This window comes from Panulirus ornatus, chromosome 35, assembly GCF_036320965.1.
Source record: "Panulirus ornatus isolate Po-2019 chromosome 35, ASM3632096v1, whole genome shotgun sequence".
NCBI classification, from domain to species: domain Eukaryota; kingdom Metazoa; phylum Arthropoda; class Malacostraca; order Decapoda; family Palinuridae; genus Panulirus; species Panulirus ornatus.
The window spans coordinates 20396261-20419474 of record NC_092258.1 but is presented as its reverse complement, the minus strand read 5'-3'; the positions used below and the strand labels follow the sequence as shown (position 1 = coordinate 20419474).

Genomic DNA, 23214 nt, shown 5'->3' with positions numbered 1-23214 from the left:
CATGACAGATACAAAAGTTCAAACATGACAGATACCATGCCTCATACATGAAAGATATTATAGCTCCTACATGACAGGCACCATAGCTCACACATGACAGGCACCATAGCTCATGCATGACGGATGCCATAGCTCATACATGACAGGCACCATAGCTCATACATGACAGGCATCATAGCTCACACATGACAGGCACCATAGCTCACATATCACGAGCAACATAGCTCATACAGGACAGCTACCATAGCTCATACAGGACAGATGCCATATATCATACATAACAGGAACCATAACTCATACATGACAGGCACCATAGCCCATATATGACAGGCACCATTGTTAACACATGGCAGATATCATAGCTCTTAAATGACAGGTTATATAAATCATGCATGATAGGCACCATAGCTCATACATCACGAAAACCATAGCTCATACATGATAGGCACCATAGCTCACACATTACTGATACCATACCTCATACATGACAGATCTCATAGCTCACACGTGACAGGCAACATAGCTCATACAAGACAAGCTCATACATGACAGGCACCATATATCGTACATTACAGATCCCATAGCTCATACATGACTGATCCCATAGCTCATACATGACCGGCACCATAGCTCATACATGACAGATACCATAGCTCATGCATGACAGACAGCATAGCTCATACATATTAGGCACCCTAACTCATACAGAACATTCATCATAGCCCATACATTACGAGCATCATAGCTCATGCATGATAGGCACTATAGCTCATATATGACAGGCACCATAGCTCACACATGAGAGGCACCATAACTTGTATATGACGCATACCATAGCACATACATGAGAGACGCCATAGCTCATGCATGACACGCACCATAGCTCATGCATCTCGAGCACTATAGCCCATATCTGAGTGGCACCATAGCTCATACACGACAGATACGATTGCTCATACATTACAGGTCCCATAGCTTATATGTGACAGGCACCATAACTCATACATGACAGACACCAAAACTCATACATGATAGGCATCATGCATGACAGGCATCATGCATGACAGGCATCATATGTCATACATGACGGATACCAAAGCTCATACATGACAGGCATCATATATCATACATGACAGGCACCATAGCTCACACATGAGAGGCACCATAACTCATACATGACGTATACCATAGCTCGTTATTGAGAGGCACCGTAGCTCATACATGACAGGCACCATAGCTCATGCATCGCGAGCAGCATAGCTCATTACTGAGAGGCACCATAGCTCATACACGAGAGATACAATAGCTCATACATGAGATACCATAGCTTATACGTCACAGGCACCATAGCTCATACATGATACGCATCATACATTACAGGCATCATAGCTCATACATGACAGATAACAAAGCTCATACATGACAGGCATAATACATCATACATGACAGGCACCATAGCTCATACATGACAGATACGAAAGTTCAAACATGACAGGCACCATGCCTCATACATAAAAGATACTGTAGATCATACATGACAAGAACCATAACTCGTACATGACAGATACCAAACCTAATACATGACAGGCATCATAACTCCTAAATGACAGGCACCATAGGTCATATATGACAGATGCCATAGCTCATACATCACATCACCATAGCTCATACATGATAGGCACCATAACATATACATGACAGGATTCATAGCTCATGCATGGCAGGCACCAGAGCTTGTACATGATAGGCACCATAGCTCACACTTGAAAGGCACCATAGCTCATGTATCATGAGCAACATAGCTTATACATGAGAAGTACCGCAATTCACACTTAACAATCACCATAACTCTTACATGACAGGCACCATAGCTCACACATGACAGGCACCATAGCTCACACTTGAGAGGCACCATAGCTCATATATCATGAGCAACATAGCTCATACATGACAGCCGCCATAGCTCATAAAGGACAGATGCCAAAATCATATATGACAAGAACCATAACTCATACATGACAGGCAACATAGCCCATATATGACAGCCACCAATTTTTAACACATGACAGATATAGCTCATACATGACCGGCAATATAGCTCATACATGACAGGCACCATAGCTCATACATTACTGATACCATGCCTCATATATGATAGATCCCATAGCTCATACGTGACAGGCAACATAGCTCATACAAGACAAGCTCATACATGACAGGCACCATATATCGTACATTACAGATACCATACCTCATACATGACTGATCCCATAGCTCATACATGACAGGCACCATAGTTCTTACATGACAGATACCATAGCTCATACATGACAGGCAGCATAGCTCATACATAATAGGCACCCTAACTCATACATGAAATTCATCATAGCCCATACATTACGAGCATCGTAGCTCATGCATGATAGGCACTATAGCTCATATATGACAGGCACCATAGCTCAATAATGAGAAGCACCATAACTCATACATGACGTATACCAAAGCTCATACATAAGAGGCACCATAGCTCATACATGACAGACACCATAGCTCATGCATCACAATCACCATAGCTCATAACTAAGAGGCTTCATAGCTCATACACGACAGATACGATAGCTCATACTTGACAGATCCCATAGCTTATACGTGACAGGCACCATAGCTCATACATGACAGGCACCAAAACTCATACATGATTGGCATCATACATGACAGGCATCATAGCTCATATATGACAGAAACGAAAGATCATACATGACAGGCATCATATATCATACATGACAGCCACCATATCTCATACATGACATATACAAAAGTTCAAACATGACAGACGCCATGCCTCATAAATGAAAGATACTATAGCTCATACAAGACAAGCACCATAACTCATACATGACAGATACCAAAGCTAATACATGACAGGCACAATAGCTCCTACATGACAGGCACCATAGGCCATATATGACAGATGCCATAGCTCATACATCACATTTATCGTAGCTCATGCATGATAGGCTCCATAACTCATACATGACAGGATTCATAGCACATCCATGGCAAGCACCATAGCTTATACATGACAGATACAAAAGTTCAAACATGACAGGCACCAAGCCTATACATGAAAGATACTATAGCTCATACTTAACAAGAACCATAACTCGTACATGACAGATACCAAAGCTAATACATGACAGGCACCATAGGTCATACATGACAGATGCCATAGCTCATGCATCACATTCACCATAGCTCATATATGATAGGCACCATAACTCATACATGACAGGATTCATATCTCATGCATGGCAGGCACCAGAGCTTATATATGACTGGCACCATAGCTTGTACATAAAAAGCACCATTAATCACACTTACAGGCATCATAACTCTTACATGACAGGCACCATAGCTCATATATCACGAGCAACATAGCTCATACATGACAGCCACCATAGCTCATACAGGACAGATGCCATATATCATACATGACAGGAACCATAACTCATACATGACAGGCACCGTAACCCATATATGACAGCCACCATTGGTAACACATGACAGATATAGCTCATACATGACAGGCAATATAGCTCATACATGACAGGCACCATGGCTCATACATCACGAGCACCATAGCTCATACATGATAGGCACCATAGCTCATACATTACTGATACCATACTTCATACATGACAGATCCAATAGCTCATACGTGACAGGCAACATAGCTTATACATGACAAGCACCATAACTCATACATGACAGGCACCATATATCGTACATTACAGATACCATACCTCGTACATGACTGATCCCATAGCTCATACATGACAGGCACCATAGTTCATACATGACAGATACCATAGCTCATACATGACAGGCAGCATAGCTCATACATAATAGGCACCCTAACTCATACATGAAATTCATCATAGCCCATACATTACGAGCATTGTAGCTCATGCATGATAGGCACTATAGCTCATAAATGACAGGCACCATAACTCAATAATGAGAAGCACCATAACTCATACATGACGTATACCAAAGCTCATATACAAGAGGCACCATAGCTCATACATGACAGACACCATAACTCATGCATCAAAATCACCATAGCTCATAACTAAGAGGCTTCATAGCTCATACACGACAGATACGATTGCTCATACATGACAGATCCCTTAGCTTATACATGACTGGCACCATAGCTCATACATGACAGGCACCAAAACTCATACATGATAAGCATCATACATGACAGGTATCATAGCTCATATATGACAGAAACGAAATTTAATACATGACAGGCATCATATATCATACATGACAGGCACCATGGCTCATACATGACAGATACAAAAGTTCAAACATGACAGACGCCATGCCTCATACATGAAAGATATCATAGCTCATGCATGACAAGCACCATAACTCGGACATAACAGATACCAAAGTTAATACATGACAGGCACAATAGCTTCTACATGACAAGCACCATAGGTCATACTTGACAGATGCCATACTTCATACATCACATTCACCGTAGTTCATGCATGATAGGCACCATAACTCATACATGACAGGATTCAAAGCACATCCATGGCAAGCACCATAGCTTATACATGACAGGCACCATAGCTTATACATGACAGATACAAAAGTTCAAACATGACAGGCACCATGCCTCATAAATGAAAGATACTATAGCTCATACTTAACAAGAACCATAACTCGTACATGACAGATACCAAAGCTAATACATGACAGGCACCATAAATCCTACACGACAGGCACCATAGGTCATACATGACAGATGCCATAGCTCATGCATCACATTCACCATAGCTCATATATGATAGGCACCATAACTCATGCATGGCAGGCACCAGAGCTTATACATGACAGGCACCATAGCTTATATATGAAAAGCACCATAAATCACACTTAACAGGCACCATAACTCTTGCATAACAGGCGCCATAGCTCACACATGACAGGCACCATAGCTCATGCATGACGGATGCCATAGTTCATACATGACAGGCACCATAGCTCATACATAACAGGCATCATAGCTCACAAATGACAGGCACCATAGCTCGTATATCACGAGCAAGATAGCTCATACATGACAGCCACCATAGTTCATACGGGACAGATGCCATATATCATACATGACAGGAACCATAACTCATACATGACAGGCACCATTGCCCATATATCACAGCCACCATTGGTAACACATGACAGATATAGCTCATACATGACAGGTAATATAGCTCATACATGACAGGCACCATGGCTCATACATCACGAGCACCATAGCTCATACATGATAGGCACCATAGCTCATACATTACTGATACCGTACTTCATACATGGCAGATCCAATAGCTCATATTTGACAGGCAACATAGCTCATACATGACAAGCACCATAACTTATACATGACAGGCACCATATATCGTACATTGCAGATACCATACCTCATACATGACTGATCCCATAGCTCATACATGACAGATACCATAGCTCATACTTGACAGGCACCATGGTTCATACGTGACAGACACCATAGCTCATACATGACAGGCACCATAGCTCAGACATGACAGATACTATATCTCATACATGTCTGGCACCATAACTAATACTGCCAGGCACCATAACTCATACATGACTGATACTATAGCTCATACATGTCAGGCACCATAGCTCACATATGATAGGCAGCATAGCTCATACATTAGAGCACGATAGCTCATGCATGACAGGCACCATAGCTCATACATCACGAGCACAATAGCTTATATATGACAGACACCATAGCTCATACATGACAGATACCATACCTTATACCTTTACGTGACAGGCAACATAGCTCATACATGATAGGCATCTTAATTTATACATGGCAGGCACCATACATCATACATGACAGGCGCCATAGCTCATACATGACATATACCATAGCTCATACATGAAAGGCACCATGGTTCATACATGACCGATACCATAGCTCACACATGACAGGCACCATAGCTCATACTTGACAGATACTAAAGCTCATACATGACAGGCACAATAGCTCTCACTTGACAGGCACCATAGCTCATATATGACTAATGCCATAGCTCATACATCACAGGCACCATAGCTTATACATGACAGGCAACATAACCCGTACATGACAGGCTTCATAGCTCATACATGACCGATGCCATAACTCATATATGACTGCCATTATAGTTCATACATAAGAGGCACCATAGCTCATACATGACAAATGCATTAGCTCATACATAAGAGGCACTATTGCTCATACGTGACAGGCACCTTAACTCATATATGACGGGCAATATAACTCATACATGACAGATACTATAGCTCATACATGACAGATGCCAAAACTTATATATGACAAGCATCATAGCTCATGCATGACAGATGCCATAACTCATACATGACAGATACTATAACTCAGACATGTCAGGCACTAATGCTCATACATGACAGATACCAAAGCTCATACATGACAGGCATCATAGCTCATACATGACAGATGCCATAGCTCATACATGACAGGCACCATAGCTCATACATGACAGATGTCATAGCTCATTCATGACTGATACCATAACTCATAAATGACAGACATCAAAGCTCATATATGAGAGATACCATACCTTATACATGACAGGCATCATAGCTTATACATGAGAGATACCAAAGCTTGTACATGACAGGCACCATAGCTCAAATATCACGAGCACCGTAGCTCATGCATGACAGGCACCATAGCTCATACATGACAAATACTATAGCTCATACATGACAGATCCCATAGCTCATAAGTATCAGGCAGAATAGCTCATACATGACAGGCACCATACATTATACATGAGAGGCACCATAGCTCATACATGACAGATACCAAAGCTCATACAAGACAGGCACTTAGTCACCTTGGCTTATACATGATAGATACCATAGCTCATACATGACAGGCACCACAGCTTATACATGACACATATTAAAGCTTATGCATGACAATCACCATAGCTCTTACATCACAGGCACCATAGCTCATATTTGACAGATGCCAAAGCTCTTACATTACAGACACCATAGCTCATACATGTTAGGTACCATAGCTCATACTGACAGGCACCATAACTCATACATGACAGGCACCATACGTCATACATCACAGGCAACATAGTTCATATATGACAGGCACCATAGCTCATACATGACAGATGCCATTGCTCGTACATAACAGACACCATAGCTCATACATTACAGGCACTTTAGCTCTTACATAAAAAGCACCATAGTTCATACATGACAGATGCCATAGCTCATACATCACAGGCACCATTGCTCATACATGATAGACACCATAACTCATATTTGACAGGATTCATAGCTCATGTATGACATATGCCATAACTCATACATGACAGACATCATAGCTCATACATGAAAAGCACCATATTTCGTACATGATAGGCACCATAGCTCATACATGACAGATACCAAAGCTCATACAAGACAAGCACCTAGGCACCTTGGCTTATACATGATAGATACCATAGCTCATACATGACAGGCACCACAGCTTATACATGATACATATTAAAGCTCATGCATGACAGGCACCATAGCTCTTACATCACAGGCACCATAGCTCATATTTGACAGATGCCAAAGCTCTTACATTACAGACACCAAAGCTCATACATGTTAGGTACCATAGCTCATTCTGACAGGCACCATAACTCATACATGACAGGCACCATACGTCATACATCACAGGCAACATAGTTCATATATGACAGGCACCATAGCTCATACATGACAGATGTCATTGCTCGTACATAACAGACACCATAGCTCATACTTTACAGGCACTTTAGCTCTTACATAAAAAGCACCATAGTTCATACATGACAGATGCCATAGCTCATACATCACAGGCACCATTGCTCATACATGATAGACACCATAACTCATATTTGACAGGATTCATAGCTCATGCATGACATATGCCATAACTCATACATGACAGACATCATAGCTCATACATGAAAAGCACCATATTTCATACATGACAGGCACCATAGCTCGTACATGACAGGCACCATAACTCATACATGACAGATACCCTAACTCATACATGAGAGGCACCATAGTTCATACATGACAGGCACCATAATTCATTCATGACAGGATTGATAGCTCATGCATGACAGATTCAATAACTCATACATGATAGGCATCATAGCTCATACATGACAGGTACCATAACTAATACATGACAGATACGATTGCTCATACATGACAGGCACCATAACTTATACATGACAGGCACCATACCTCTTACATGACAGGCATCTTAGCTAACACATGACAGGCACCATAGCTCTTACATCACGAGCACCATAGCTCATACATGACAGGCACCTTAGTTCATACATGATGGGCACCATAGCTCATACATGACAGGCACCATAGCTCATACATGTGATTGCTTCATTCTGGAGGGAATATCATAGTCGTAAACAATAATATTTCTTTTTTGCAAATATCATTGCTTACGATTTTGGCGAAAATGATGTCAGCTTTTTATCTATTTCTGTAGATGTTCTTTGTAGTTGTTTGGTTTGTTGGGTTAACGGCCAGCGAGCTATGACGAAGGTCATTAGGTCTGCAATCCAATTTGATTGTTAACTATGTATAGCGAAGCAGATGGGCGGAGCTGATCGGGTGGATGGAGGTGGGCGGAGCTGATCGGGTGGATGGCGGTGGGCGGAGGTGATCGGGTGGATCGCGGTGGGCGGAGGTGATCGGGTGGATCGCGGTGGGCGGAGGTGATCGGGTGGAGGCAGGTGAGCGGAGGTGATTGCTCATTGGTTGGTAAGGCTTATGTGGCATTTTGAGGATGGTAGGATTTGAAACTCTTCGATTTGTGTTTATATTGTTGGTTGTTTTGTTGGAGTTATGGCACGACAAGACCTGGAGGAGAAGATCAAGATCATCGCCACAGAACAAGAACCTCTCCTCACCTTCTCTTGTTGCTACACTAACAAAGTCCGCATCACTTTCCCACTGACTCATCCTAACGTCTAGATTTTCTTGTTTCAATGTTCTTCCTATTTCATAAATACAGTTTTTCTAGCTAAGTGCAAAGCAAACAAGAAATGAACTTACCTTCTTCCTCAATGAGCAGGTCTCGGGTGAGGTCCCTGGTACATCTACACTGTGCAGTAGTCTTCATCACATTGATGAACTGTGAGCTCAGGAGAAACACATCCGCTCACGACACAAGACAAGGAAGTTGTGCACAGTTGGTTATAGCGAATATATAGCACGTACTAGGTCGGTAAAAAGATGGGAATATAGCTAATAAAGCTGAGACTTCCAGGAGAGATAGGTGGATATAACGACTGAATTGATTAGAACTAAAAGATTTTTGATAAGGGTGCCAGAATATTTTTTCTGTGTACAATTGATCATTGAGTAATCTATGTGAAGATGGAACTGGGGATCGAGTCTTAATCTCTTCATAAATCAACGTAGCAATGCTGAGTGAAACATTAAGAGATTATTTCATCTGAAGTTCATGTTCAGTTACAATGACTAGAGATAAATAGAGGGATCTTTGAGTGACCTGGAAAGCTGTGCACATTTGATGCATCGTATGTAAAAGAATTCGATAACATATGTATATATATATATATATATATATATATATATATATATATATATATATATATATATATATATATATATATATATATATATATATATATATATATATATATATATATATATATATATATATATATATATATATATATATATAAATTTATATATTCTCTCTCTCTCTCTCTCTCTCTCTCTCTCTCTCTCTCTCTCTCTCTCTCTCTCTCTCTCTCTCTCTCTCTCTCTCTCTCTCTCTCTCTCTCTACATATATATATATATATATATATATATATATATATATATATATATATATATATATACATATTGGAAAGGATCACAATTTTGCGCGTGACCAAGATATTCCTATGAGTCCACGGGGAAAATGAAACACGAAAAGTTCCCAAGTGCACTTTCGTGTAATAATCACATCATCAGGGGAGACAGAAGACAGAAATATAACAGTCAGTTGATATACATCGAAGAGACGAAGCTAGGACGTCATTTGGTAAACATGTGATTGTCCAAAACATACAACGAGCGTTCATAAACTTATCATTTTACAAATTTTATCAACAATAAAGTTATCTAATTTGTATAGACCATCAGTAATATTAAGATCATAATTATTTGTGTATTTGATAACAGAAGATTCAATGATATTTCTCTTGGTGATAGAGTTAGAGTTAATAACTGAGATGGCGTTATTCCAGTCAATACAATGATCATAGTTTTTAACGTGATTAAACATTGCATTTGATTCTTGTCCCGTTCTTATACTATATTTATGTTGCTTACGTCTAACAGAAAGATCCTTACCAGTCTGACCAACATAAAATTTATCACAGTTTCCACAAGGCACTTTATAGATGCATCCAAGAGAATTTTCTGGTGAATTCCTGATTAAGATATTCTTTATAATATTATTGTTGCTAGAGGCAACATTTACATTAAAGGATTTAAGCAACATGGGAAGCAAAGTGATATTATTATTAAAAGAGAGAATTAAAAGATTCTTGGTGTCGATGGGAGGTTTGGGCTCAACTCTATAAGATGATTTCTTTGCTAACTTAAGGGATTTATCAATGAAAGATCTAGGGTACTTTAACTTAGATGCAATAGAATATATCTTCTCAAACTCATCATCAATAAACTCTGGACTGTAAATACGTAATGCCCTAAGGAACATAGATTGAAATGTTGATAATTAACTCTGTCATGTTGAGATGAGTAATAATGGATATATGAGCATACATTGGTGGGTTTTCTGTATATGCTAAACTTAAACTTGTTTCCTTGTCTATGGATCATGCAATCTAGAAATGGTAACATACCATTATTTTCATTTTCTACAGTAAAGTTGATGGAAGGTACTAAATTGTTAAATAAGGGGAGAAATATATATATATATATATATATATATATATATATATATATATATATATATATATATATATATATATATATATATATATATACATATATATATATATATATCCCAAGCTCTCTCATCCCCAACAGACTTCATACTTGCCCCTCTTTCCAAAACTCTTGCATTCACCTCCCTAACAACCTCATCCATAAACAAATTAAACAACCATGGAGACATCACACACCCCTGCCGCAAACCTACATTCACTGAGAACCAATCACTTTCCTCTCTTCCTACACGTACACATGCCTTACATCCTCGATAAAAACTTTTCACTGCTTCTAACAACTTGCCTCCCTCACCATATATTCTTAATACCTTCCACAGAGCATCTCTATCAACTCTATCATATGCCTTCTCCAGATCCATAAATGCTACATACAAATCCATTTGCTTTTCTAAGTATTTCTCACATACATTCTTCAAAGCAAACACCTGATCCACACATCCTCTACCACTTCTGAAACCACACTGCTCTTCCCCAATCTGATGCTCTGTACATGCCTTCACCCTCTCAATCAATACCCTCCCATATAATTTACCAGGAATACTCAACAAACTTATACCTCTGTAATTTGAGCACTCACTCTTATCCCCTTTGCCTTTGTACAATGGCACTATGCACGCATTCCGCCAATCCTCAGGCACCTCACCATGAGTCATACATACATTAAATAACCTTACCAACCAGTCAACAATACAGTCACCCCCTTTTTTAATAAATTCCACTGCAATACCATCCAAACCCGCTGCCTTGCCGCTTTCACCTTCCGCAAAGCTTTTACTACCTCTTCTCTGTTTACCAAATCATTTTCCCTAACCCTCTCACTTTGCACACCACCTCGACCAAAACACTCTATATCTGCCACTCTATGGGTATGTTTAAAGGAATAGTGGTTCCAACAATGTTGTATGGTTGCGAGGCGTGGACTATGGATAGAGTTGTGCGCAGGAGGATGGATGTGCTGGAAATGAGATGTTTGAGGACAATGTGTGGTGTGAGGTGGTTTGATCGAGTAAGTAACGTAAGGGTAGGAGAGATGTGTGGAAATAAAAGGAGCGTGGTTGAGAGAGCAGAAGAGGGTGTTTTGAAATGGTTTGGGCACATGGAGAGAATGAGTGAGGAAAGATTGACCAAGAGGATATATGTGTCGGAGGTGGAGGGAACGAGGAGAAGAGGGAGACCAAATTGGAGGTGGAAAGATGGAGTGAAAAAGATTTTGTGTGATCGGGGCCTGAACATGCAGGAGGGTGAAAGGAGGGCAAGGAATAGAGTGAATTGGAGCGATGTGGTATACCGGGGCTGACGTGCTGTCAGTGGATTGAATCAAGGCATGTGAAGCGTCTGGGGTAAACCATGGAAAGCTGTGTAGGTATGTATATTTGCGTGTGTGGACGTATGTATATACATGTGTATGAGGGTGGGTTGGGCCATTTCTTTCGTCTGTTTCCTTGCGCTACCTCGCAAACGCGGGAGACAGCGACAAAGCAAAAAAAAAAAAAAAAAAAATATACATATATATATATATATATATATATATATATATATATATATATATATATATATATATATATATATATATATATATCCTTACTATAACACAAAGACACTCGCAAGATATGCAAAAAAATAGATTAACTTACAAACATTTCATATATTTTATAGAAACTTCTTAATTCTAAAGGAAAGAACTATTGTTCAAGCGGGTCTTTCTACAATACAGGAGAAGCTGATGTTCTGTTGGATGAAAGACATATCAGTGACCTACGTAAAGAAGTGGCATTGCTGGAGAAGGCGCGGGAGGAGCTGAGTGCGGATGTGGCAGAATATGTGCAAGAGACTGAAGCACCACTTGAACAGATCACGGACGCTGTTGCTCACCTTGACATTCATCGCATCCGCAAACTTTTGTGAGATAATCTTATGAATATATATTATCAACACTACACACACACACACACACACACACACACACACACACACACACACACACACACACACACACACACACAAATAAGTATTTTAACTTTCTAAAAGGGGAAACAGAAGAAGGAGTCACGCGAGGAGTGCTCATCCTCCTCGAAGGCTCAGATTGGGGTGTCTAAATGTGTGTGGATGTAACCAAGATGAGAAAAAAGGAGAGATAGGTAGTATGTTTGAGGAAAGGAACCTGGATGTTTTGGCTCTGGGTGAAACGAAGCTCAAGGGTAAAGGGGAAGAGTGGTTTGGGAATGTCTTGGGAGTAAAGGCAGGGGTTAGTGAGAGGACAAGAGCAAGGAAAGGAGTAGCACAACTCCTGAACAGGAGTTGTGGGAGTATGTGACAGAGTGTAAAAAAGTAAACTCTAGAATGATATGGGTAAAACTGTAAGTGCATAGAGGAAGATAGATGATTATTGGTGCATATGCACCCGGGAATGAGAAGAAAGATCATGAGAGGCAAGTGTTTTGGGAACAGCTGAGTGAGTGTGCTAGTGGTTTTGATGCCCGAGACCGGGTTATAGTGATGGGTGATTTGAAAGCAAAGGTGAGTAATGTGGCAGTTGAGGGAATAATTGGTATGCATGGGGTGTTCAGTGTTATAAATGGAAATGGAATAGAGCTTGTTGATTTATGTGCTGAAAAGGGACTGGTGATTGGGAATACGTGGTTTAAAAAGAGAGATATACATAAGTATGCGTATGTAAGTAGGAGAGATGGCCAGAGAGCGTTATTGGATGATGTGTTAATTGTTAGGCGGGTGAAAGAGAGACTTTTGGATATTAATGTGATGAGAGGTGCAACTGGAGTGATGTCTAATCATTATCTTGTAAAGGCGAAGGTGAAGATTTGTTAAGGTTTTCAGAAAAGAAGAGAGAATGTTGGGGTGAAGAGAGTGGTGAGAGTAAGTGACCTTGAGAAGGAGACTTGTGTGAGGAAGTACCAGGAGAGACTGAATACAGAATGGAAAAAGGTGAGAACAAAGGAGGTAAGGGGAATGGGGGAGGAATGGAATGTATTTAGGGAAGCAGTGATGGCTTACGCAAAAGATGCTTTTGGTAGGAGAAGCGTGGGAGGTGGGCAGATTAGAAAGGGTAGTGAGTGGTGGGATGAAGAAGTAAGATTGTTAGTGAAAGAGAAGAGAGAGGCATTTGGATGATTTTTGCAGAGAGATAATGCAAATGAGTAGGAGATGTATAAAAGAAAGAGGCAGGAGGTCAAGAGAAGGGTGCAAGAGGTGAAAAAGAGGGCAAATGAGAGTTGGGGTGAGAGAGTATCATTAAAATTTTAGGGAGAATAAAAAGATGGTTTAGAAGGAGGTAAATAAAGTGCGTAAGACAAGGGAAAAAATGGGAACTTCAGTGAAGGGGTCTAATGGGGAGGTGATAACAAGTAGTGGTGATGTGAGAAGGAGATGGAGTGAGTATTTTGAAGGTTTGTTGAATGTGTTTGATGATAGAGTGGCAGATATAGGGTGTTTTGGTCGAGTTGGTGTGCGAAGTGAGAGTGTTAGGGAAAATGATTTGGTAAACAGAGAAGAGGTAGTAAAAGCTTTGCGGAAGATGAAAGCCGGCAAGGCAGCAGGTTTGGATGGTATTGCAGTGGAATTTATTAAAAAAGGGGGTGACTGTATTGTTGACTGGTTGGAAAGGCTATTTGATGTATGTATGATTCATGGTGAGGTGCCTGAGGATTGGCGGAATGCTTTTATAGTGCCATTGTACAAAGGCAAAGGGGATAAGAGTGAGTGTTCAAATTACAGAGATATAAGTTTGTTGAGTATTCCTGGTAAATTATATGGGAGGGTATTGATTGAGAGGGTGAAGGCGTGTACAGAGCATCAGATTGTGGAAGAGCAGTGTGGTTTCAGAAGTGTAGACGATGTGTGGATCAGGTGTTTGCTTTGAAGAATGTATGTGAGAAATACTTAGAAAAGCGAATGGATTTGTATGTAGCTTTTATGGATCTGGAGAACGCTTATGAATGAGTTGATAGAGATGCTCTGTGGAAGGTATTAAGGATATATGGTGTGGGAGGCAAGTTGTTAGAAGCAGTGAAAAGTTTTTATCGAGAATGTAAGGCATGTGTATGTGTAGGAAGAGAGGAAAGTGATTGGTTCTCAGTGAATGTAGGTTTGCGGCAGGGGTGTGTGATGTCTCCATGGTTGTTTAATTTGTTTATGGATGGGGTTGTTAGGGAGGTGAATGCAAGAGTTTTGGAAAGAGGGGCAAGTATGAAGTCTGTTGTGGATGAAAGAGCTTGGGAAGTGAGTCAGTTGTTGTTCGCTGATGATACAGCGCTGGTGGCTGATTCATGTGAGAAACTGCAGAAGCTGGTGACTGAGTTTGGTAAAGTGTGTGAAAGAAGAAAGTTGAGAGTAAATGTGAATAAGAGCAAGGTTATTAGGTACAGTAGGGTTGAGGGTCAGGTCAACTGGGAGGTAAGTTTGAATGGAGAAAAACTGGAGGAAGTGAAGTGTTTTAGACATCTGGGAGTGGATTTGGCAGCGGATGGAACCATGGAAGCGGAAGTGAATCATAAGGTGGGGGAGGGGACGAGAATTTTGGGAGCCTTGAAGAAAGTGTGGAAGTCGAAAACATTATCTCGGAAAGCAAAATTGGGAATGTTTCAAGGAATAGTGGTTCCAACAATGTTATATGGTTGCGAGGCGTGGGCGAAGGATAGAGTTGTGCGCAGGAGGGTGGATGTGCTGGAAATGAGATGTTTGAGGACAATATGTGGTGTGAGGTGGTTTAATCGAGTAAGTAATAATAGGGTAAGAGAGATGTGTGGTAATAAAAAGAGTGTCGTTGAGAGAGCAGAAGAGGGTGTTTTGAGATGGTTTGGTCACATGGAGAGAATGAGTGCGGAAAGATTGACCAAGAGGATATATGTGTCAGAGGTGGAGGGAACGAGGAGAAGTTGGAGACCAAATTGGAGGTGGAAAGATGGAGTGAAAAAGATTTTAAGTGATCGGGGCCTCAACATGCAGAAGGGTGAAGGGCGTGCAAGGAATAGAGGAATAGAGGGGGCTAATGGGGAGGTGATAACAAGTAGTGGTGATGTGAGAAGGAGATGGAGTGAGTATTTTGAAGATTTGTTGAATATGTTTGATGATAGAGTGGCAAATCTAGGATATTTTGGACGAGGTGGTGTGCAAAGTGAGAGTGTTAGGGAGAATGATTTGGTAAACAGAGAAGAGGTAGTAAAAGCTTTGCAGAAGATGAAAGCCGGCAAGACAGCGAGTTTGGATGGTATTGTAGTGGAATTTATTAAAAAAGGGGGTGACTGTACTGTTGACTGGTTGGTAAGGTTTTTCAATGTATGTATGATTCATGTTGAGGTGCCTGAGGATTGGCGGAATGCTTGCATAGTGCCATTGTACAAAGGCAAAAGGGATAAAGGTGAGTGCCCAAATTACAGGGGTATAAGTTTGCTCAGTATTCCTTGGAAATTATATGGGATTGTATTGATTGAGAGGGTGAAGGCATGCACAGAGCATCAGATTGGGGAAGCGCAGTGTAGTTTCAGAAGTGGTATAGGATGTGTGGATCAGGTGTTTGCTTTGAAGAATGTATGTGAGAAATACTTCAAAAAGCAAATGGATTTGTATGTAGCATTTATGGATCTGGAGAAGGCATATGATAGAGTTGATAGAGATGCTTTGTGGAAGGTATTAAGAATACATGGTGTGGGAGGCAAGTTGGTAGAGGCAGTGAAAAGTTTTCATCGAGGATGTAAGACATGTGTACGAGTAGGAAGAGAGGAAAGTGATTGGTTCTCAGTGAATGTCGGTTTGCGGCAGGGGTGCGCGATGTCGCCATGGTTGTATGATTTGTTTATGGATTGGGTTGTTAAGGGGGGTGAAAACAAGAGTTTTGTAGAGAGGGGCACGTATGCAGACTGTTGTGAATGAGAGAGCTTGGGAAGTAAATCAATTGTTGTTTACTGATGACACATCGCTGGTGGCTGATTCGGGTGAGAAACTGCAGAAGCTGGTGATTGAGTTTGGTAAAGTGTGTGAAGGAAGAAACCTGAGAGTAAATGTGATTAAGAGCAAGGTTATTAGGTATTGTATGGTTGAGGGACAAGCCAAATGAGAGGGAAGCTTGAATGGATAAAAACTGGAGGAAGTGAAGTGCTTTAGATATCTGAGAGTGGATTTGGCAGCGGATGGAACCATGGAAGCAGAAGTGAGTCACAGGGTGGGGAGAGGGCAAAAGTTCTAGGAGCATTGGGAAATGTGTGGAAGGCGAGAACATTATCTCGAAAAGCAAAAATGGTTATATTTCAAGGAATAGTGGTTACAACAGTGTTTTAAGGTTGTGAGCCGTAGGCTATAAATAGGGTTGTGCGGAGGAAGGAGGATGTGTTGAAAATGAGGTGTTTCAGGAAAATATGTGGTGTGAGGTGGTTTGATTAAGTAATGAAAGGGTAAGAGAGATGTGAGGTGGTTTGATTAAGTAATGAAAGGGTAAGAGAGATTTTTTTTTTTTTATTATACTTTGTCGCTGTCTCCCGCGTTTGCGAGGTAGCGCAAGGAAACAGACGAAAGAAATGGCCCAACCCCCCCCCATACACATGTATATACATACGTCCACACACGCAAATATACATACCTACACAGCTTTCCATGGTTAACCCCAGACGCTTCACATGCCTTGATTCAATCCACTGACAGCACGTCAACCCCGGTATACCACATCGCTCCAATTCACTCTATTCCTTGCCCTCCTTTCACCCTCCTGCATGTTCAGGCCCCGATCACACAAAATCTTTTTCACTCCATCTTTCCCCCTCCAATTTGGTCTCCCTCTTCTCCTCGTTCCCTCCACCTCCGACACATATATCCTCTTGGTCAATCTTTCCTCACTCATTCTCTCCATGTGCCCAAACCACTTCAAAACACCCTCTTCTGCTCTCTCAACCACGCTCTTTTTATTTCCACACATCTCTCTTACCCTTACGTTACTCACTCGATCAAACCACCTCACACCACACATTGTCCTCAAACATCTCATTTCCAGCACATCCATCCTCCTGCGCACAACTCTATCCATAGCCCACGCCTCGCAACCATACAACATTGTTGGAACCACTATTCCTTCAAACATACCCATTTTTGCTTTCCGAGATAATGTTCTCGACTTCCACCCATTCTTCAAGGCCCCCAGAATTTTCGCCCCCTCCCCCACCCTATGATCCACTTCCGCTTCCATGGTTCCATCCGCTGCCAGATCCACTCCCAGATATCTAAAACACTTCACTTCCTCCAGTTTTTCTCCATTCAAACTCACCTCCCAATTGACTTGACCCTCAACCTTACTGTACCTAATAACCTTGCTCTTATTCACATTTACTCTTAACTTTCTTCTTCCACACACTTTACCAAACTCAGTCACCAGCTTCTGCAGTTTCTCACATGAATCAGCCACCAGCGCTGTATCATCAGCGAACAACAACTGACTCACTTCCCAAGCTCTCTCATCCCCAACAGACTTCATACTTGCCCCTCTTTCCAAAACTCTTGCATTTACCTCCCTAACAACCCCATCCAAAAACAAATTAAACAACCATGGAGACATCACACACCCCTGCCGCAAACCTACATTCACTGAGAACCAATCACTTTCCTCTCTTCCTACACGTACACATGCCTTACATCCTCGATAAAAACTTTTCACTGCTTTTAACAACTTTCCTCCCACACCATATATTCTTAATACCTTCCACAGAGCATCTCTATCAACTCTATCATATGCCTTCTCCAGATCCATAAATGCTACATACAAATCCATTTGCTTTTCTAAGTATTTCTCACATACATTCTTCAAAGCAAACACCTGATCCACACATCCTTTACCACTTCTGAAACCACACTGCTCTTCCCCAATCTGATGCTCTGTACATGCCTTCACCCTCTCAATCAATACCCTCCCATATAATTTACCAGGAATACTCAACAAACTTATACCTCTGTAATTTGAGCACTCACTCTTATCCCCTTTGCCTTTGTACAATGGCACTATGCACGCATTCCGCCAATCCTCAGACACCTCACCATGAGTCATACATACATTAAATAACCTTACCAACCAGTCAACAATACAGTCACCCCCTTTTTTAATAAATTCTACTGCAATACCATGCAAACCTGCTGCCTTGCCGGCTTTCATCTTCCGCAAAGCTTTCACTACCTCTTCTCTGTTTACCAAATCATTTTCCCTAACCCTCTCACTTTGCACACCACCTCGACCAAAACACCCTATATCTGCCACTCTGTCATCAAACACATTCAACAAACCTTCAAAATACTCACTCCATCTCCTTCTCACATCACCACTACTTGTTTTCACCTCCCCATTTGCGCCCTTCACTGAAGTTCCCATTTGCTCCCTTGTCTTACACACTTTATTTACCTCCTTCCAGAACATCTTTTTATTCTCCCTAAAATTTAATGATACTCTCTCACCCCAACTCTCATTTGCCCTTTTTTTCACCTCTTGCACCTTTCTCTTCACCTCCTGCCTCTTTCTTTTATACATCTCCCACTCAATTGCATTTTTTCCCTGCAAAAATCGTCCAAATGCCTGTCTCTTCTCTTTCACTAATACTCTTACTTCTTCATCCCACCACTCACTACCCTTTCTAATCAACCCACCTCCCACTCTTCTCATGCCACAAGCATCTTTTGCGCAATCCATCACTGATTCCCTAAATACATCCCATTCCTCCCCCACTCCCCTTACTTCCATTGTTCTCACCTTTTTCCATTCTGTACTCAGTCTCTCCTGGTACTTCCTCACACAGGTCTCCTTCCCAAGCTCACTTACTCTCACCACCCTCTTCACCCCAACATTCACTCTTCTTTTCTGAAAACCCATACAAATCTTCACCTTAGCCTCCACAAGATAATGATCAGACATCCCTCCAGTTGCACCTCTCAGCACATTAACATCCAAAAGTCTCTCTTTCGCACGCCTGTCAATTAACACGTAATCCAATAACGCTCTCTGGCCATCTCTCCTACTTACATAAGTATACTTATGTATATCTCGCTTTTTAAACCAGGTATTCCCAATCATCAGTCCTTTTTCAGCACATAAATCTACAAGCTCTTCACCATTTCCATTTACAACACTGAACACCCTATGTATACCAATTATTCCCTCAACTGCCACATTACTCACCTTTGCATTCAAATCACCCATCACTATAACCCGGTCTCGTGCATCAAAACCACTAACACACTCATTCAGCTGCTCCCAAAACACTTGCCTCTCATGATCTTTCTTCTCATGCCCAGGGGCATATGCACCAATAATCACCCACCTCTCTCCATCAACTTTCAGTTTTACCCATATTAATCGAGAATTTACTTTCTTACATTCTATCACATACTCCCACAACTCCTGTTTCAGGAGTATTGCTACTCCTTCCCTTGCTCTTGTCCTCTCACTAACCCCTGACTTTACTCCCCAGACATTCCCAAACCACTCTTCCCCTTTACCCTTGAGCTTCGTTTCACTCAGAGCCAAAACATCCAGGTTCCTTTCCTCAAACATACTACCTATCTCTCCTTTTTTCACATCTTGGTTACATCCACACACATTTAGGCACCCCACTCTGAGCCTTCGAGGAGGATGAGCACTCCCCGCGTGACTCCTTCTTCTGTTTCCCATTTTAGAAAGTTAATACAAGGAGGGGAGGATTTCTGGCCCCCTGCTCCCGTCCCCTCTAGTCGCTTTCTACGACACGCGAGGAATACGTGGGAAGTATTCTTTCACCCCTATCCCCAGGGATAAGGTAAGAGAGATGTGTGTTAATAAAATAAGTGGGGTTGAGAGAGCAAAAGAGGGGTGTATTGAAATGGTTTGGTCACATGGAGAGAATGAGTGAGGAAAGATTGACAAAGAGGATATATGTGTTAGAGGTGGAGGGAACGAGAAGCGGGAGACCAAATTGGAGGTGGAAATATATGAATATATATATGAATATATATAAATATATATATATATATATATATATATATATATATATATATATATATATATATATATATATATATATATATATATATATATATATATATATATCCCTAGGGATAGGGGAGAAAGAATACTTCCCACGCATTCCTGAAACAGGAGTTGTGGGCGTATGTGATAGAGTGTAAGAAAGTAAATTTTAGATTGATATGGGTAAAACTGAAGGTTGATGGAGAGAGATGAGTGATTATTGGTGCATATGCACCTGGGCATGAGAAGAAAGATCATGAGAGGCAAGTGTTTTGGGAGCAGCTGAATGAGTGTGTTAGGGGTTTTGATGCACAAGATCGGGTTATAGTGATGGGTGATTTGAATGCAAAGGTGAGTAATGTGGCAGTTGAGGGAATAATTGGTATACATGGGGTGTTCAGTGTTGTAAATGGAAATGGTGAAGAGCTTGTAGATTTATGTGCTGAAAAAGGACTGGTGATTGGGAATACCTGGTTTAAAAAGCGAGATATACATAAGTATACTTATGTAAGTAGGGGAGATGGCCAGAGAGCGTTATTGGATTACGTGTTAATTGATAGGCACGCGAAAGAGAGACTTTCAGATGTTAATGTGCTGAGAGGTGCAACTGGAGGGATGTCTGATCATTATCTTGTGAAGGCGAAGATGAAGAGTTGTAGGGGTTTTCAGAAAAGAAGAGAGAATGTTGGGGTGAAGAGAGTGGTGAGAGTAAGTGAGCTTGGGAAAGAGACGTGTGTAAGGAAGTACCAGGAGAGACTGAGCACAAAATGGGAAAAGGTGAGAACAAAGGAGGTAAGGGGAGTGGGGGAGGAATGGGATGTATTTAGGGAAGCAGTGATGGCTTGCGCAAAAGATGCTTGTGGCATGAGAAGTGTGGGAGGTGGGTTGATTAGAAAGGGTAGTGAGTGGTGGGATGAAGAAGTAAGATTATTACTGAAAGAGAAGAGAGAGGCATTTGGACGATTTTTGCAGAGAAAAAATGCAATTGAGTGGGAGATGTATAAAAGAAAGAGGCAGGAGGTCAAGAGAAGGGTGGAAGAGGTGAAAAAGAGGGCAAATGAGAGTTGGGGTGAGAGAGTATCATTAGATTTTAGGGAGAATAAAAAGATTTTTTGGAAGGAGGTAAATAGAAAATGCGTAAGACAAGGGAGCAAATGAGAACTTCAGTGAAGGGGGTAAATGGGGAGGTGATAACAAGTAGTGGTGATGTGAGGAGATGGAGTGAGTATTTTGAAGGTTTGTTGAATGTGTTTGATGATAGAGTGGCAGATATAGGGTGTTTTGGTCGAGGTGGTGTGCAAAGTGAGAGGGTTAGGGAAAATGATTGGTAAACAGATAAGAGGTAGTAAAAGCTTTGCGGAAGATGAAAGCCGGCAAGGCAGCAGGTTTGGATTGCATTGCAGTGGAATTTATTAAAAAAGGGGGTGACTGTATTGTTGACTGGTTGGTAAGGTTTTTTAATGTATGTATGATTCATGTTGAGGTGCCTGAGGATTGGCGGAATGCTTGCATAGTACCATTGTACAAAGGCAAAGGGGATAAGAGTGAGTGCTCAAATTACAGAGGTATAAGTTTGTTGAGTATTCCTGGGAAATTATATGGGAGGGTATTGATTGAGAGGGTGAAGGCATGTACAGAGCATCAGATTGGGGAAGAGCAGTATGGTTTCAGAAGCGTTCGAGGATGTGTGGATCAGGTGTTTACTTTGAAGAATGTATGTGAGAAATACTTAGAAAAGTGTATGTAGCATTTATGGATCTGGAGAAGGCATATGATAGAGTTGATAGAGATGCTCTGTGGAAGGTATTAAGAATATATGGTGTAGGAGGCAAGTTGTTAGAAGCAGTGAAAAGTTTTTATCGAGGATGTAAGGCATGTGTATGTGTAGGAAGAGAGGAAAGTGATTGGTTCTCAGTGAATGTAGGTTTGCGGCAGGGGTGTGTGATGTCTCTATGGTTGTTTGATTTGTTTATGGATGGTGGTGTTAGGGAGGTGATTGCAAGAGTTTTGGAGAGAGGGGCAAGTATGCAGTCTTTTGTGGATGAGAGAGCTTGGGAAGTGAGTCAGTTGTT

At 41.2% G+C, this 23214-nt stretch overlaps 1 protein-coding gene across 1 annotated transcript in view; it reads left to right on the top strand.

Annotated features, from left to right (window-relative positions):
• The window catches only part of LOC139760210 (uncharacterized), a 554062-nt gene that overhangs the window by 34878 nt on the left and 495970 nt on the right, over positions 1-23214 (top strand). Inside the window, exon 3 of the mRNA XM_071683144.1 lies at positions 12872-13058. Coding sequence (XP_071539245.1) covers positions 12872-13058 — 187 coding nt within the window. The remainder of the gene's footprint in view (positions 1-12871; positions 13059-23214) is intronic.